The sequence below is a fragment of the Periplaneta americana genome, chromosome 9 (genome assembly GCF_040183065.1).
Source record: "Periplaneta americana isolate PAMFEO1 chromosome 9, P.americana_PAMFEO1_priV1, whole genome shotgun sequence".
Classification (NCBI taxonomy): domain Eukaryota; kingdom Metazoa; phylum Arthropoda; class Insecta; order Blattodea; family Blattidae; genus Periplaneta; species Periplaneta americana.
The window spans coordinates 39,123,282-39,143,304 of NC_091125.1; the positions used below are offsets into that span (position 1 = coordinate 39,123,282).

The 20,023-nt window shown below is 35.3% G+C and overlaps 1 protein-coding gene across 2 annotated transcripts in view; it reads left to right on the top strand.

The window, feature by feature from the left end:
- The window catches only part of LOC138705839 (organic cation transporter protein-like), a 230,006-nt gene that overhangs the window by 127,438 nt on the left and 82,545 nt on the right, over positions 1–20,023 (top strand). For both annotated transcript variants that reach the window (XM_069834514.1, XM_069834513.1), the window contains exon 3: positions 17,763–18,021. In XM_069834514.1, the coding sequence (XP_069690615.1) occupies positions 17,763–18,021 (259 nt within the window). The remainder of the gene's footprint in view (positions 1–17,762; positions 18,022–20,023) is intronic.

A 20,023-nucleotide genomic window follows, 5' to 3' on the forward strand; every position in this document is an offset into this window, starting at 1 on the left:
AATTTTTCCTTGAAATTATTCATACCAAACGGAATGTTTCCGGACATATATGAAAGTTTTTCATAACTGTGTCCTTTATCATCCCTAAGAGTTTGTAACATAGTCACTGAATCACCTTGTATGTCTACTTGGAGGCTTGGCTTTGTGCAAACTGTCACGAGAGTGTCATCATCAGAGACCGGATTTTAAAGGGAAAATTTTTCATCAAAAAAGGACAAAAAGAAGGAAAAGTTATACCCAAAAAAAAGGACTTCAAAAAGGATTATATTACTCCCCAAAACACACCTCAACACATGTATGGATACACATGGCACACATAACCTTATCTCTTCACAACATAAAGAAAGGTTTGTATTTGATATATTCAAAAAAGGACTAAATTACTTCGTCAAAAGAATGTTATTTTAATTGAAAACATACTTCAGCACATTCATGGATACACATAACACAAACAAGCTTATATTTATCGCTTCACAACATAAGGAAAGTGTTATATTTGATCACATTCAACATTTCAATATGTTTCAATACGATTCTGCCTCTTTGAATGCAGAATACAGAAAGTGACTGCTCAACATAATCTGAAACCAGACATGAATATTTTCTTTTTATCCTGACCTCTAAATTAACACATTTTATTAATTTTTCAATGTCTGAAATCAGATGAAGAACGATATTTATTTTCGCATGCTCAGGAGGTTATAGGCCTATCGGAAAAAGTATAGGGAAATTACGCAAATGTTTGCGATATTCTATCAAAAATGACCAAAATAAGAGATATTTTTAAAAGAGGGGGAAAGAAGGGAATATGGACTAAAAGGGAGAAAAAGGAAAGTCAAAACCACATAATTTGGTCGGTGGAAGTTAGTTTTGAACATCGTAATTAATTATGTCAGGTATCGTGTTGAAAAAAAAATAGATTCCCTTTAATTTCCGGTCTCTACTCATCATGTGTTGCCTAGTGTTAAGTTGAGAAAAATTCCATATTTAGAATTAGACTAAGACTCACTGGAATAATGGAAGTCGATCAGCAAGTGTGATAACACTTCGCACTAGCAGGAACTATACAAAAGGAATAGAACACAAAAATGCAGAGGCTGTTATTGTCATTGCTTTGGGGGCGAGAACGTAGTCTAGAAAGAGATCAATAATACTATATGGTAGCTTTCCTTTGCCACTAGGAAACTACACGTGGGTTTTCCAATATGCGCAAAAAACATAGCAACGAATGAAACAAGTTCGAAGTTTAATGTTTCCTAACGTATCTCAAGTCAGTGTAAAAGATAAAAATTGCCTTAAAAATAATTTTAACACTTAAAGTTTTAAGTTTATATAAAATTGTATATTATAAAAATTAAGTATATGCAATATTAGGTCTACAATAAAGGTTGAATACTACAGGGAAAAAGTAAAAATAGTCCAGCCAGAATTAATCCTTGACAGATTAGCGTCACCAAATCTTACAGATAGAGCATATGGCGTTGCCTTTAAGATGCAAGCTTAAATTCCCTTCAACAGCGGTTTTAGAGTTTGTTTACAAACATAAGTAATTTTGTATAACTGGTAAAATTAAGTGTCAAATTACTGTAGAGACAAACATTTCACAAACAATAAGCAACAATAAAATGATAATGATTGTGATAATAACAATGATATGTAATAATGAATCCATCTCTCATAGTCACATCTATATAAAATGAAAATCAGTTTAGAAATGAAATTGTTTTTCCTACCAGACTTGCTTGTTGCTTCCTATGAACTAAGAGAATTCCAGAAAGTTGTTAGAGGAAAACATCTCAAGGTATTTCAGGCATATATATATATTTTTTGGAATTAATACTATTTAATGTTTATTTAATTGCCCTATACTCGCTTGCAAAAACGAATCCTATCATACGTTCCGAGAGGTCGCAGAAACTTAGGAAAACCTAAAAGACTATGGATAGAAACCGTAACAGACCACTAGATCTAATACATGGAATGATGATGATGATGATTATTATTATTATTATTATTTAAATTTTGATTAACCAAGTACAGGTTAAACACTTATTTGCAGAATGGCTTAAAATTTGAGCACGATACCTAGTAAAATAGTTTAGAAAAAAAATATTGCAATGGTTGCTTTATCCTTTTTAAGTAGGAATTTTGTCGACTCTGGAGGTATTGCAAGTGACGAATAATGAGGGTCATTCCAAAATAACGCACAGTGATTTTTCACCAATGCAGAATGGTGAAACTGATGCTACATTCAGCTTTTCATTATGGTCTCCTTTTTTCAATGCTTTGAAAAGTACATTACATCCGTCACCTCCGTTTTGTTGACACGTCGGGTATCGACTACAGGGATTACTTGTACACTGGAGAAAATAGTCCCTCAGATGGATATTTTCAACTCTGGAGAAAGTCCTAATCTGATGCGTATGAAAAATTATCTGGACTGTAAAAAAGCGTCAGGTAGATATAATCTTCCGGTCGCATTAGCAAAAACTAACTCTGCATATATGGTTAAGTGTTGTCATCAATTATTTGTCGGAAAATGATTTGCAGGAAATAATTACGGTAATGCTAAGTTGTACATTAGTTCCATCAAGTATCCGATGTCATGATATAAACATGATCGAGCACGGAAAAGATGTGCTTCACTCTAGAAATTTCCCACAGGTATTTCTTGGGCCTTGAAGAGTCACGAATCCAATATCTCTGAAAACGCGATTTCGAACAAAAACTGCTCTACTTAACTAGACAATATTATCACCGTCACTGAATCAAAACTAACCCGCGTTTATGGCTCAGAAGGCGACTCAGGTTCGATTCCCTATCTTTTCGTTATGTAATTAGTGGTGGACAAGGACATTAGGGAGGGTATTTTGAAATACTGCTGTTGCCCTCTCGAAGATTGGGTCTTATCAGGCACTGGCGAGGAACCTCAATCTGTGAGGGCTGAGGCAGGATAGTCCGTTAGTAAGCATCAGATTTACGTGTGCCACACGGGTTACCCGTCAAACTGGAACAATAATGAATAATCGCATAAACTGTCCAAATTTCACGAGAGGATGCCTGCGAGGGGAGTAAGGTCCTTTCGGGATAAGAGGAGAGGGTAATCCAGTAACTCAGCGTCCTTGAAAGAGCTGGTGGATAAGGGTGGTGTCTTTGGCCGGCTGGGACAAACAAGGCTCAGTCAATGGCTAGACGGTTCCGTGTCGAGGATAGGTTATAAGAGTGGGGAAACAACTCGCATTCCTTGCTCGGATCTTCTCGTGAAATACGTACAGTACTGTAGGACGCACAATGGGCCTATGTGAGCCTAGTATGGCTGTTGAAAAGACAGCATCTATTTGACAATAAAACTAGAAGAAAATACTTTTCTCTTGTCTCGACCATATGCTTTGAGATATGTTGCGATATTTGCGTCAATATAAGTATTAGTTTCAGCTTGTTACGAGTTGTCTCAAGTTTTCGTCGATGAGATACCTTCCATACGAGCTCAGTGATACCGATGCAAATCTCAACTTGTTTCAGTGTTTTTGGTATGAAAATCGCATGAGTCTGTTGTGCCAATTTTGAGTGGTAAATATGGACGGCAAATTTCTCGAATAATTTATAAAATATTGCTTCCGTCAGTGTTTATGAGTTACGAAGAGTGAAGTACAGTCAACTCCGGTTATAGTGAACCTCTACGGACCAGCATATTTCGTTCACTATACCCGAGGTTCATTAAAACCAAAGTGTCTCTTTTTATACTACTGACGTTGCTATACATACAGTATTAATGCCCGTTCGGGTCAGACCACGTTCAATATCAGTACTGATGTTCGCTGTATCTTCCAACTTAAACACTTTATGCTTCGACATCCTGATGTTCACAGTTCGAAACCTGAATCTAATCTGACCATGTAGGTAGTAGACACTGACCGATTTCGCATCTCTTCTCACTAGAGCTATGCCTACTGTGTACTCGGCCTTGGAATTTCCCCGGGTTCACTTTTACAAAGATGCGGGAGGAAGGGTTGAGGACCATTATACTGTAATCCTTCTTGTATTTACCCTCTGGTCATCACTCTACTCCCTTTTACAAAAGAAAACCTCTTACCTCTGAGTCAGAACTACAATCCTTTCTTTATCCCTCACTGCGTACACTGTTCTCTTTAATATGTTTCAAGCTGTCCAGAAAGCTGAAGAAATCCTTTGTCTTTCGAGGCACTTAGGAGAAGGAGGTTTGAGATTTTGTTCTGAACATATTCTTGGAAGTTTATAGGAGAAAGGGTTTCCTAAATTACCATTTTAGCCATTTTAAAATTACATTTTCTTGGGAGAATTATAGTTTTAGGTTCACTATAACCGAAGTGAGGGTTCATTATAAACGGAAATATTAATGCACTTTTTAATGCAACGATTTAGGTTCACTATAGCCGAATATTCACTATATCCAGAGCTGACAGTATACTCTGATAAACACTTGAGAAACGCTGTACAGTCTAATTTATTATTACGAAGTGAAAAGATAAATATCCTGTGTGATGCAAATAAAGATTTTGTAATTTAAAAATTCAGTTTGAGACGCAGTTTCGAGCGGGAGCTGAAGAAAGCAAAAAGATAAGCAGTTTTGCTGATGATAACAAATTTTTACAACAACAATATAAATATCATTGCCGTCTCTGAAATTCCGAGAAACGAGAAACATTTTCTTTTCTTTAGAACAATGACTGAATCTACAATCAAAGCTACAAAAGCCCTAGAGGAATATCCATTTTAAGTTGTCACAATATGGACTACTCCCGCAATTGTTTCAGCTGCGATATCATCGTCTATGGTCATTTGATACCTACAAGTCGATTGGACCGATTTATCCCAATCGAGCCTCTCATCTAAGGAGTCACGCACCTAAGAATACTACAGGGACATCATTTTATTTTTACTTCAATTTTTATTGTACCTGAGTTTTTGAATGTACTTCACTCCCACCCCTTCTACTAAGGAAGTTCCAACTCTACACAGAACCAAGACCGCAGATAGTAAGCAGTACTGAGTTACTGAGTATAGTACGTTCCAGAAATATGTTCGCGTTTTCCAGTGACGAAAGAGCTTTCAATATTGAATCATATTTTCGCACAGGTACTGTCCGTTTGCCTACGTCGCATCCCGATTTCCCCCACCTGCTTCTGCTCGCCCCTCTGTAATAGTTGGGCTGTCTTAGCTCTTTTCTGAAAACATTAATTTCTCTTAGGAATAGGAAGTTTACGTAATATTATACAGCTGTTTAATTTAACTTAAATAAAAGGGACTCGTTAAGTAATTAACTGTCACGTGATTTCCTCCCTTTCTACAATCCTGCGGCATAACCACTTGGACGGACAGTAGATAGCATGTCTGAGTAATTTTATATTTTCGGGTCGGGCAGAAGTGAAGATTGAATTTACAGTACGTAGAGTAGGTACAGAATTATTTCAACATGAGTTACTAGTACGAAGGACGAAACTGGCAATTGGAATTAGATGCAATAGTCTATAGTGCGATAATATGCACAAAAGAACTGAAGCCTGTATCGAAATGAACGGCCACCATTTTCAAAATTATGTTTAAATATCCATATTATGATTATTTTTCAATTTAACTTCTTTCTCTATATTGTACGCTAATGTGCTGTAGACAGTATAATATACACTGCATAATGAATACCTTCGCATGGATAACTCACTTTGTGAGTAAAAACACTTATTCTTAATACAGTACTGTACTTTGATTAAAGAAAAACCTAATGAAAATTATCAAACTCAAAATCGCGATATTTCCTAGTTTACGTAAATGGATGAACTACTTTTCTTCCTTCCTATACCTAGTAGAGTGATTTGTGTTTTACGCCAGTATCATCGAATTCCAGTCTTGGAGTGGGGAGCAAGCGGTGTTTCCGGTTCTCTAAAGGTATAGACAGATTAATATTAAAAATGTTAGTAAAAATAAAATGATGTCCCTGTATAAGAAAATGAGCAACAGACCTGTAAGTTCTACTGACAGATGTCAAGCTGGAACTGGAGGAGGAACAAATGAATGCCATAAAAGTCACTGATACAATAATGATTACACGCTCAGTGAAAAAATGGAGGTACTGAAACCAATTCTGCCCGCAGAGATTAAAAACTCTATGGAAATGCTTGAGTTCCTTGCCTGCAACAATAGATATATAGCATTTCCAAATTTATTTATTGCCTTTCGGATGTTCCTGACCCTCCCAGTGACTGTGGCTTCAGAGGATAGGAGTTCTTCCGAGTTTAAACTGATCAGTATAACGATAATGATTGATGACTTTGGTAATTATGTCCATTAAATGTGAAATTAGCATAAATTTAAACTTAGACAAAATAATAAGAGGCTTTGCAGAGATAAAGGCAAGAAAAATAACTTTTCACATTAAAGGCAGTAATAGTAATATTCTTTTTGTTATCTGTTCATGTCAAGTTATATTCAGAATTAATGTGAATAAAAATATAAATAAAACTATTCCCTAATGCTGCAGTTCTGAATTTTCCTATATGTTTATTAAAAATAACTAAGAAGTGTAATATCTTCATTAAATCATTTCCCAGTCAATAAAACTGGCGATTTTCTAACTAAATTATCTTAAGATAATCAACACATTATTTTCTTTGTTTTCTTGTGTGTTTACATTCCATTAAATCACATACACTTTCTAAATACAATATATTTTCATTGATTTTCATTGTATAATAGCAAACATTCTCATGAGTGCAAATAAAAAAAGTTATTTTTTTTTTTTTACTTCTACCATGTTAATAATGTCAAAACAAGTGCTTATACAAATGTTTCCCACGCAATTACGAGAGCCGTAAAAATAAGTTTCCCTAGGGCCGTTTACAGAAAGAAAACACATCTTCGTGGAAACATTTATTGGAACAGATACAATTGTTGGGATGTTTTTCAACATATTCTCCACCGGAATTGAGACATTTGTCAAATCTTAGGATCAACTTTTCTATCCCTGTGTCGTAGAAGTTGCCTCCTAGGATCGGTACCAGTGTGTGACAGCCGTCTGCACCTCTCCGTCGATCCCATGGTATGACAAATGTCTCGGATTCAGTGGGGAATATGTTACAATATAGGTCTACAGTTGTTGTAGCTGTTCCAATAAATTTTTCCAGTGACATTATGCTTTCTTTCTGTAAACGGCCCCAGGGAAACTTATTTTTCTACGGCCCTCGTAATTACTCTCGAGTGGCCAAAATTTGTGCAAGCACTTGTTTTGACATTACTGACATGGTGGAAGAAAAGAATTAACTTTTTTATCTGTCCCCATGAGAATGTTTGCTTGTTAGATATTACATGCGAAGCAAGTACCCTGCAATCGGCAAGCATCATAATATTATAATTATGAGTCTGAGATTATCGGCCCTTAGAAGAATGCAGGTCGGTTGTATCAAGTCACTCACTTCATATCCACTTGAAACCACGCCCCTATTCACCAGCTTCCGAACTGATAACAGAGTTCAAGCTACAAGCCACTTTACAAACATATGACTCATGACGTCATGACTGCCTGTATTACGGCGCCACTATCTCTCGTGTAGTCCGGATTTGTGCGGCCTCGCACCTCGCAACTCACATGCAACGGTTCAGAAAAAACCAAAGCTTAAATCGTCGGAGTAGTGTGTAACGTGTCATAGATATCAACTGGCCTTAAAATACATTTTTTTCTGTTGATTGTCCATCAACTGCAATTTGCCACTGACGTTGTGGATGTTTTATCTTTAATCTGCGAATATGAGAGGCGATATTTTAGTTTCAAACATTTCGGCAATGAGAGAATGCAAGAATACAACGGAAAAAGTAAAATGTGTAACTCGAATATGTCATATTTATTTAAAGAAGGTTACCAAGCTGACTTGAGTGAACAGCCAGGAATTTGTTAGTATCTTCACTGTTAGTAAATGATAAGTAGTACTCGACAGTAGCTCAAAGCCACGTGCCACGTTGTTATTCTTGTAACTTTTTTTTATCATTCCACTCACGTAGCTAACTGACGGATGTCACTATAAGGCAAAGGAAGAAACATGTTTTCCTAATTTGAATGGGCTGTGAGATCAGAGTAGGAGACAAATTAATTGAAAGGCTACAGTTACCGTCTTTTTTTCTCGGAGCACTTAAGCCTGAACCAGTTCATACCTGTAGATAATTGCGTAAGCATTCTTACGAAAACAGGTGCTGAAAAGGAGGAAGGGATAATGTATACAGTCCTATGGCTTCCTTAGCTTTTGGAACTAAAATTACACAACGCTTGCAGTCTGTCGTCATTTCTATTTATAAAGATTCATGTTCAGTACTTCACATTTCAATAATGACACAAAAAAATTAAAATTGAGAGTTAACTTGATGAATTATCGGATACCGTTAATTAGATAACACATCCAGCGAGTCTAGCTTGATTCCCGGTACAAAAGTAAATGTAGGTTCTGGATTTATCTCCGGTCTTGTGTTTTAATTATTGTCTCAAGTGGTGTATTTCTTGTTTTGTGTTTTAAATCTGCAGTGCCTGGGAAAAGTGACATAGGTCAATTTCCACAAACCTTTTTTGATAATTTATTGACAACTTACACTGGTTTATGTCGATTTGATTTTTTTCTGTATGAATTATTGTAATGGAAGAAATACTTATGTCTCTTTTTCCAAGCGAGCAGATGTTCCGTAAGTTGTCAATAAATTATCAAAAAAGATTTTTGGAAACTGACCTAGGCCACTTTTCCCAAGCACTGCAGAAATATTGCCTCAAGTGACGTATTTCTTGTCTTGTGATTAAAAATTGTCTCAAGTAGTGTATCTCTTGTTTAGTGTTTTAGTATTGTTTCGAGTGATGTATCTCTTTTGTTTTAAGTTTTGTCTCAAGTAGTATATGTTTTGTTTTGTAATTTAAATATTGTCTCAAGTGGTGTATATCTTGTTTTATAGTTTAGTATTATCTCAAGTTGTGTATTTCTTGTTTTGTGTTTTAAATATGTCTCAAGTGACGTATTTCTTGTCTTGTGATTTAAGTATTGTCTCAAGTGGAATATCTCTTGTTTTGTATTTTAGTATTTCTTCGAGTGATGTATCTCTTTTGTTTTAAGTTTTGTCTCGAGTATGTTTTGTTTTGTGATTTAAATATTGTCTCAAGTGGTGTACATCTTGTTTTATGTTTTAATATTACCTCAAGTGGTGTATCTCTTGTTTGAGGTTTGAGTATTATCTCAAGTAGCGTATCTCTTTTTTTGTGTTTTAAGTGTTATCTCAAGTGGTGGTGTATCTGTTGTTTGAGTTTTAAGTATTGTCTTAAGTAGTGTATCTCTTTTTTATGTTTTAAGTATTGTCTCAAGTTTTGTATCTCTTGTTCTGTGTTTTAAGTATTCCTTCAATTGGTTACCTCTTTTTTTTTGTTTTGTTTTTTAAGTATTGTCTCAAAAGGCGTATCTCTTGTTTTGTGTTTTAAGTATTATCTCAAGTAATGTATTTCTTGCCTTGTGTTGTTAAGTCCTCTTGTAAATGGTACATCTGGCTTTTCTTATTGCCTAAATGTCTTATATGAAATACCTGTCTTCTGTTTTAAGTGTCTAGACAAGTTAAAGACAGTCTTTGAGTTATTTTACTTTTTACTTCAATTTTTATTGTACCTGAGTTTTTGAGTGTACTTCACTCCCATCCCTTCTACTAATGAAGTTCAACCGTCCTCCACACAGATCCAAGACCGCATGCACAGTCATAGTAGCCTTACGGTCATAGTAAACAGTGCGTTTCAAAAATATGTTCGCGTTTTCCAGTGACGAAAGAGCTTTCAATATTGCATCGTTTTCTCACAGGTACTGACGTCCATTTGCCTACGTCGCATTCCAGTTTTTCCCACCTGCTTCTATTCGCCTCTCTGTAAAGGATAGTGACTGGACTGTCTTAACTCTTTTCTGAGAACATTAATTTCTGTTAGGAATTGGACGTCTACGTAATATTATACCCATACAACTGTTTAAAATAACTTAAATAAAAGGCCCTCTTTAAGTAATTAACTGTCACGTGATTTCCCCCCTTTCTACGATTCTGCGACATAACCACTTGGACGGACAGTAGGTAGCATGTCTGAGTAATTTTATCTTTTCGGATCGAGCAGAAGTGAAGATTGAATTTCAGTACGTAAGGTACTCTTTTACAGAGTAGGTACAGAATTATTTCAACATGAGTTACTAGTACGAAGGACGAAACTGGTAATTGGAATTAGACACATTAGAACTGAAGCCTGTATCGAAATGAACGGCCACAATTTTGAAAAATGTATTTAAATATTCATATTATGATTATTTTTCAATTTAACTTTATTCTCTATAGTGTACATTAATGTACTGTAGACAGTATAATATACATTGCATAATGTCCGCATGGACTCATTGATGATACTGTACTGTATTTTGATTAAACAAAAACTTAATGAAAATTATCAAACTCAAAAGCGTGATATTTCCTAGTTTACGTAAATGGATGAACTACTTTTCTTCCCTCCTATACCTAGTAAAGTGATTTGTTTGTATATTACACCAGTATCATCGAACTCCAGTCGTGGAAGGGAGTAGCAAACGGTGTTTCCGGTTCTCAACCGTTGATCCAAAGGTATAGCCAGGTTAATATTAGAATGTTAGTAAAAATAAAATGATGTCCCTGTACAGTAATACTAATAAAAACGAAGTACTTTTGAATGGGATTCGTGGAAAAAAAAAAAACTATTCAATTTAGTGCCTAAGTTGAACAATTGTAGCGTCTTGACGCAACTCACTGACGTCAAAGTAGAAATATTGCGGACTCAACCATACGAAAACAATAACACTGCTTTGCGTAGAATGGCAGTTTGAAAACATTTCAGAAACACCTCTACGTAAAAGAATTTGGTCCATGTGACGACCGAGTTCTACATCTGGTCTAATAAAAGAAATTGTTAAGAACAAAAAACAATTTCTAAATAAAAACACAGGCGGAAGGCGGACTCTGCTATGAGTTAGGGAGAGCCTCGGCAAACATTAACTTCACCGCAGCGAAGAAGCAGCTGATAAAATTGTACCTATGCCAGGACTCCCTTCAACAACGAGAACGTGCATTGCATGATCGTCATAATTACTGTAGGGTCATAATTGTATTATTTTCATCAGTTTTTGTATTTCTTTTTTGTATTTATATGTGCTTTCTGGCAGGATGGAACAGAAGGCCTTATGGCCTTAATCCTGCCAGATTAAATAAATAAATAAATAAATAAATAAATAAATAAATAAATAAATAAATAAATAAATAAATAAATAAGTAATAATTTTAATTATAGTCCTATTGGTTTATAAGCAAGTAGTAGTTTGTTATTTTTTTACGTTACCGCCTTTTTTCTAGTAAAAATCGTATTTTAAATAAAGTGGTACTGGTACCTTCATTCATAATTTCATTCAGTACATCCAAACGTATGTGCGAACCTAGAGTTCATACCTTATTAGCAGCCAGCGCATTTTCATTTTCAAACGTACAACGGATCGAGTAGTTTCTTCTGGTAGCTACATCTATTACGTCACGTGGATTCATAAGCAAGGTAGAATTGCAAGCAGGTACGCATGGGGTCATTAAATAACAATGATGTAATGTATTATAAACATGTCCTTGTAACGTCATATGACGCAGAAAGAACGTTCTCTTATTTAAACAAATTGTCTGTAAAAAATTTGTATTTCATAACCTCAGAATATATGTTTTCATTCACTGCAAGGGAATAGGTTTTGATAAACGAATTATTTGTAAAATTAGTGTAAAATGTAAATATTGATAATTTGTATATTGATTTTTGTTATTATTATTTTGTCCCTGTAACGTCATATGACGTAGGAAGAACATTTTCTTAGTTTAAACAAATTTTTACTGGCAGTTATAGTAATAGAAATGAATGTCATAATCTCAGAATATTTGTTTTTGTTCACCGTAACGGAGTTGATTTCGTTAAATGAATTAATTGCATATTTTATATATAGAGTATTTACAGTTAATGTCTATCATGTTTACTATTATGTTCTATAATATATTATTGTATACACTAGTTCAGTAGTATTATCGATCTAATTATATTTTCTATAATATTTAACACTAATATTTTGTACAGAGATAGTTTCGCAGTGTTAGTGTATTTATATGGTCAAAACGTAGCTGGACAGATCATTTCAATTTACTAGTAGCAATCCCGCTTACAGTTGTCATGCTCCATTATTATTTACGTACCGAAGCTAGGTTATACCTTTCGTAGCGTCCTGACGTAAGCATTTAGGGTCATATATACTAGGAGAAGATATACTAACCGATAACTTTCCTAACTTGTTTGGGAACGAAAATGTGCTGCCTGCTTATTGGAAGGGTTGAAATAAGTATCGGTTATAGGCTAGATTGCATCGTACTTAGAGCTCTCTGTTTACAAAATGCTTGTGTGCATGCTCGACTAGTTATGGTAGCGGCTGTTTGTACAGTCCGCTCCGTATGAATGAAGTCATAATAGAATTTACATTTACAGGATTACTTATGTTTCAAATTAATTAACTCGGAACAAACATATTTACAAAGAATATCATTCTCATCAATTAAATCAAACACATTTTCCCTATGTTCTGAATTCAGTCGCCTTATTATCTGTTTTTTGCTGGATTTTTGTTTCGGCACTTAAGCAGGTCTACTATTGAGGAGAGTCGGATGTTCACTGTCTCTACTCCTTCAGACAGTAGTAACACCCGGCAACGGGACGCATTTTATAAACAATGTATATAGAAATTACTTACTACCCTGATAACAATACTTTTCTTCAGCCCTACTTATTAGCGTTTAACGTAACTCGTGTCATTTTGCACCTTTGAAATACGCGAAGAAAATTCCGACAAGGAAGATTGGAGAGGTAGCAGGTTAAAGGAAAATTCGTTCGTAAAATGTTTCAAGTATAAAATACGTACGTTTCTTTTTCTTCTTTTCTCCTTTTCCTACGACAAGACGCCCTACAAATAATAATAAAAAAAACTCTGACCTGTAAATTGGCTAATTTTGAGCCCTGTGAGTAAAACATTGAGTCCGTAGAATAGGCTGGTTATATCTCCGTAAAGTTTCAGGAATCAGAGATCAGTTACCAAAGCATTTAAATCCGTCTCTATTCCAGTTCAGGACACGGGAGTAGATGTGTGAGGAACGTCCTTTCTTCTTACCCGACAATGGTATGGATTACGGGACGAGTCCACGCACACTTTGGCCACTAACATAATTCCCCACGTCCAAATTTTGACTGGGCGAGAAATGGCCGGAAAATGTTTGCCGCGAGTCATCTATCAGGACAGGGTTCTTTCACTTGCTGTAAATATACGACACGGGATCTCTTTTCAAGTAAACCAGCTAAGAATTTTTATCTCTCTTAAAAATCCATCGTTCTCGGCCGGGTTTGAACTCGAGAACATCAGATCCAATGACAACCATAGACCAGTCATGTCAGCAATAGCTCGTCATGGGTATGTCGCCCGCCATGTAAGCAGTCGAGATCGCGAGCATCTATACTCTTCTCCTCTTCCGCCGCAAGAGGGGTGGCAGGGATGAATAAGTACACTGGTAATACGAAACATACGATTGCTTGCTTTACAGTATATACTGAAAACAACACGGTGGCACATGTCAGTGTAATCCTACAGAGTTTTATATATTTATGTGTTATGTTTGTTTGATTATTTTCTTTTAAAATGCACAATTTATTTTTTTAGGGTAATGGGAAGAATTAATTAACTCTTTTTATATTTATAAGTTCAATTATGAGAAGCTGATCTATTTTTATTCATTACTAGCCGTACCCGTGCGCTCCGCTGCACCCGTTAGAAATAAATATAAAGTAATTACATAATTAAAATAGGACGTTTGATCCAGGGAACATTCGTGTTTGATAGAAGGATAAATCGTTTAATATGTTACTTAATTTAAATTGCATCCAAATAATTAAAATGCCATCATTTTGGTCCAGAGACCACTCATTGGTGCAATGACAATTCCTTTAACCTGTTTCTTAATTTTTATTACATGGAACCATAGTTTAATGAAGTTTGACATCATTTAGATTTAATGTGTATATTTTATTTTACTTGTTATAGGTTTCCATTGAATTATGGCAATAACTTAATTTTAACCCTTGTTTTCTACGTATTCAGTAAATGGCGCTTGGCCCACTATGGCTGTGAACCCTTCAAATAACTTAAATTATATTATATAATATTACATATATTATATTATATTATATTATATTATATTACATTATATTATATTATATTATATTATATTATATTATATTATATTATATTATATTATATTATATTATATCAGAAGTTACTGTAATAACATTATAGCATTATGTCCATCTAGAGAAACTACACTTTCCAATGGTGAAATAATAATTAATTATACAAATCGGTTAATTTAGCTTCCGATATTACTTCATACAAACACAGAAACATTCTCTGTAGGCTATCTTTCATAGCTTTCGATTGTTGCTGTCCAAGGCTTCTTATAGACGAAATCATTTGTTTTTTAATTCATTACACGGCCTTATATGGCAGTTATTTTAATTTTAAAACTCATTTATCTCATTAAATATCAGTCCTATCAAACTTTTTCAAGGAGTAAAACTTATCGAAAATTATTTTTAAAGAAACTTTTGTTATGTAACAGTTTTCACAAAAATCAATAATAGGCGAGATATTTCGATTTATTTAATTCAGGCCCCCTTATAACCCTCCTTTTAAATAATATATTTTGAATGTCATATAGCCTAAAATCTAAGTTACAACGAACTTAATTTATATTCCAATTTTCATCGAAATCCGTTCAGCCATTATCGCGTGAAAAGGTAACAAACATACAGACAGACAGACAGACATGCAAACAAAAATTTCAAAAAAGCGATTTTCGGTTTCAGGGTGGTTAATTATATATGTTAGGACCAATTATTTTTGGAAAATCGAAAATTACCAGAAAAATTTCGGCTACAGATTTATTATTAGTATAGATACTATTAAATTACGTTAGGGATATCAATGTAATTATGAAGACTATTAATTGGCACTCAAATCGGACTACTACAGAGTGATAAAAAAAGTCACGCAAGCCATCGCAGAGGTGCAGATTATTAAAATGGCGTTTATGGTCGGCTGACAATCCGGATAGACTGCATGAGTCGCCCCTTCCAAAATCTCTGCTTATGGTGTGCCAGGTCTCGAAAGAGAATTTTTATTCGCTTCTTCCACATGACAATCAATAGTGAACGTTATGTTCTGCTGCTCAGGCCATCCTTTGATTCTCTGACAGATGAGGACAAGAAAAGACTATGGTTTCAACAGGACAGTGCAACCGCCCATTCCTCGGCGTATCTGGAATCAGTATTAACAGGGCGCATCATTACCACAATACTGTGGCCACACCGATCTCCCGACTTCACACTACCTGACTTCATATGGGGATATCTAAAGTCAGCAACGTACAAAACTCATCTACATACGTTGGATGAACTGCAGATCGCCATTCAACGAACTGTGGATAACATTTCACGCGCAACACTTCAGAGCGTGTTTGAGAACATGATCAAAAAATGCACAGGTGTCAGTGGTGATCGTTTTCAACATCTTATGTAGTAACTCCTTGGGTTGCGTCAACGGTGCTCATTTTCAACATCGTATGTAGTAGGCTACCTCCATGAGTTGCGTGAATTTTTGATCACCGTATAGTTCTAGAATCAGAAGTAGCTGTTATTCAATCTTAGCATCAAGATTTGGTATTCAAGCTTTCAAGGCGCAATCACGATGGAGAGGCACAATGTATGCCTATAATGTGTAATAAAAACACATTATCTGGACGACATTTAATGTAAAACGACATTACGATGTATGTAATTTCCGTGAATACAAGAATGTTGCGGAAGATTATAGGATAAAATGATTGAAGATTATAAAAAAAATGAAAGTATAAGCAGTCCAAAATTGTACAAAAGTATTGAAAACTTAAAATTTATAACGCTGTGTTGTTAACAATTTTAAAAGTTTTACTGTGGTTATTATTTATTTAAATTCCATCTCGCTCCTAAGTTTGCTGAGCACTTATAGGTGCGAACAATTTTTTTACAATTGAATCTCAACAAAACTAGGCGAAGACCACGTTTGACAGATTCTCATATAGCGTCAATTATGAGGATAGTTTCTAGCAAGACTGACATTGGAAGAATTATTTCCAGAGAACGTCACAAAAATTAAAAAGAAACTTTCACGAATAAGGAAAAACCCGGATGTTTGTATATGTGTATAAAACAGAAGATATTTGAATTACTTTAGTTTTATTTTGAAAAATTAGTCAATATATAAAAAAATTGAAAAAGGTGTCAGGATATAGCTTACTGTGCATTTATTCATGAAAGGGTAATGTAATTCATAATATAGTAATATTTAAAATTGTGTTATAATGTGAAATAATTTTGTTAAGAATTATTGTCAAGTATATCTCCAAAGAAATATTATTTAACATGATTGTCGAAACATAAATTTCCTAAATAAATGATCCTAGTAGGGCTATGTATAGTCCTAGATCATATATGTAACAGATATGTCGGGCTTATAGGCTTTGAGGTTAACAACTTTTGTCAGGTTTACTACGCTGCCATCTAGTTGTTACATAAGGAGTCACGTCATAATTCCCCTTTGAATTGCATTAGCGACTGTGCTGCCATCTAGTGTTCGTTTACGGCAGACGGGTGGCGATCCTGGCGGGTTTTCTCTTCAAAGTGCTGCCGATTTTAACGTAGCGAGGAGTTATCTGTTACATATATGATCTAGGGTATAGCCCAGTATTAACTTTACATTGTTGTAGTAACTTATCCCTGTACAACGTCCCCCCTTGACTCACACCACAGCGTTCGCCAAGTGCACTCTGATATACAACAGTTCGTAACCTTGCCCGTGTCTTTGACATGCCTGCACAGTAGACGATCGTGAACTTATAAGATCACAAGTCTTCAAATTTCGTTTATCCTCCTGAGTCCTGAGAATATAGTATACTATATCATACTTCGTACATGATTATGTTGTAAGATGTATGTGCAGAGACCCGAAGTATAGTATAATATACCTGCATTTGTGCCCTACCTGTAACCTGCTGAATTTTTTCAGTATTTTTTCTCATGTCAATGACTTTTTTTAAGTGTAGAATTACTTAGGCCTGTATTGAACTTCAAAAATGAAACAAGAAATGTCCCAGATCCAGGAGGTTAAAACACGTCTTGATTGATTTATAAGCCTTTATGTACAGTAAGTCTACATGTATGAACTTCCTCAATCATTTCTGGTAGCTTAACAAGCCCGAAATACAATTACAACGAATAAGCTGGTTTTTATATGGGTTAAAATGGACTATAAACATTAAGCTAAAACCACATTATTTAGAGACAATATTCTTTTACTTGTCGTAAACCTATTATACGGGACCCATAATTTTAAATCCTTTCCGAAGACGGTCCTGCAAACATATATCCATCAGTCTTGTAAAATCCATCGCTTGTCACTGAGCATACTTCTTTTGTAGTCTTTCTGGTAAGTGAGTGATTATCACTCATTTGCCAAAAATTGCTGCATAAAAGAACTTTAAATTATGAAAAGAATTAAAGCCATTTGTGTCGTAAGCATTATGAATTACTTTTAATGTATTTTTGTTCCGTATAGGTGTCGTATCCCAGAATGCGATCCTGTTGAAAATGCTCTCTACAAACCAGACTGGTTACACAATGCAGTTCCATTTGACGAGAGTAATGAACGTCCCGTTTCCTGCAAGCGATACCTCAGAAACAACGATTCTTCCAGTGATGGATATCCTACAACGGCGAACAACGCGTCCAACTGCATGCAAGACTCCTTCGTAAATAAGACCATTATGTGTGAGGATTTCGTTTTTGACGATGAAGAATTGACCATAGTTAATGAGGTAAGTCATTTTTGTCCAGTGGCTCATCCCAAAAAAACAGATCTTCTCTTCTCTTCTCTTCTCTTCTCTTCTCTTCTCTTCTCTTCTCTTCTCTTCTCTTCTCTTCTCTTCTCTTCTCTTCTCTTCTCTTCTCTTCTCTTCTCTTCTCTTCTCTTCTCTTCTCTTCTCTTCTCTTCTCTTCTCCTTTAGACAACATTATGGATCGCATGCTGAGACTAAGAGGAAGGCGGAAAATGAGGAAGATTGAAGAACGTTGAGTTTGCAGTAAAAGATCTGCTCTTGGGCAGAAAACTACATATGAATGAATGAATGAATGAATGAATGAATGAATGAATGAATGAATGAATGAACTCTCGTACTCTTCTCCACTCTACTCTCCTCCTCATCTTCTTATCCTCCTCCTAATCACCTCCACATCTCATCATCCATCTCTCCATTCTCCTTCTCCTCATCCTTCTCTTCCCCTTTTCTGTTTTTAGTCCATAGTCTGTAATTGTTGAAGTGCCAGCTCGTCTGCAGTGAATGAATAAGCAGTGAAATTAATTATACAGTATTTAGACTAGGTAGAATTGATATACTATTCCTGATGGTATAAAATGTGGCAGATAGTTAATGACTTCGTAAACTGCAAAATTATGTTCATACTAAATGGAGTAATTCTAACATGGAACTGGAAAACAATCGGAAGAAATTTTCTCCACAGCCATCAGCTAAGTGCGCTGAACTGAACGGTGACTTCCTATTATCCGTAATGTTTTATTACCTACTGCAGGATTAGAAAACATTCATTATCAACAGAGTAATTCGAAATGTTTGTCATTGATGTCGAAGAACAGCAGTGAAATAGTGCCTTCGACATGTTTAGAGTCTTTGTCTGTTTGTCATATGGCTGGGTGTTTTGCTCAGCATGTCCTGACAAAATTTAAGGCATGTTGAAGCGACAGAGCATGCCCTAAGTCGGAGCAACTTTTATCATATACTGTACATAGATGGAGAAATATTGATTTGTCATCATTCTCCTTATGGAGAAAAAAAAAAAACAAAACAAATAAGCTTGATTTCATGCAGATATTTTGGGTTTCTCAAAATCAATTTAATTGTGCATAATATTTCCTTTTGGGAGTTGCGTATAATGATCTTGGTAACTGTTTTACCAAGAAGACCGTCGCTGGGAAGCTTATATCTCAATCTGGAAGTTTCCTTTGGCTTTACGTCACTTTGTGGGTAAACTTGTTATTTAATGTTTTATATAACGGTGTAGTGGCCTTACTCCATGTTGACCACGTGACCGCGGGAATCCCATTACCTGAGATCGTATAGTGTTACTGAAAAATCTCAAAAGAGCGGAAAAATAAAGAAATCAACGGTCTTAACTGCATGTATATCTACCTGACTTTGGGGAAAGAATCCATGTTTTCCGATTACAAAATTTGACGCTCGTTCTTTAGTTAGTATTATTGACTGAAAATACTAGTAATTCGAACTCCAGTCTTCTCCGAACCGTTTCAATTGTTCAGATGTACTGTAATTTGATCTTCCTATAGGCCATTCGGTATATCGTGAAACCTACCTGCGCGTAAGGGAAAAGAAGTGGACTGAGAAACTTCCCTTTCTCGCTACAGTTCCACTTGCAGATAGCTATACTCTTTTCGCTATAAGAAAAATCCTAATGTAAACACAAGCACGTGGCTGTCATATCTAAGATTGGCTTCTATTCGAAACACTCACACGACGCAGGAAAATATAGTTCCGTATTTGGAAACCGTAGCCTTGTATTATTTGAAAATAAAAATTTAATTCTAGTTATTAAATACGATGAAACATATAACTTCACGCATGTGTAAAATAAAAGCTACTTTTATATTTTGTTATTTATTTTGAAAGCGGATGAATATTAAGAGTAATACCAAGGTGTCTGTTCTTGTAATACGCTGGCGCCACTTGAGCTTGTTCTCGTAAGCACGTGATAGTATGGCTTCTACTCTTCAGTGTGTGTGGCTAC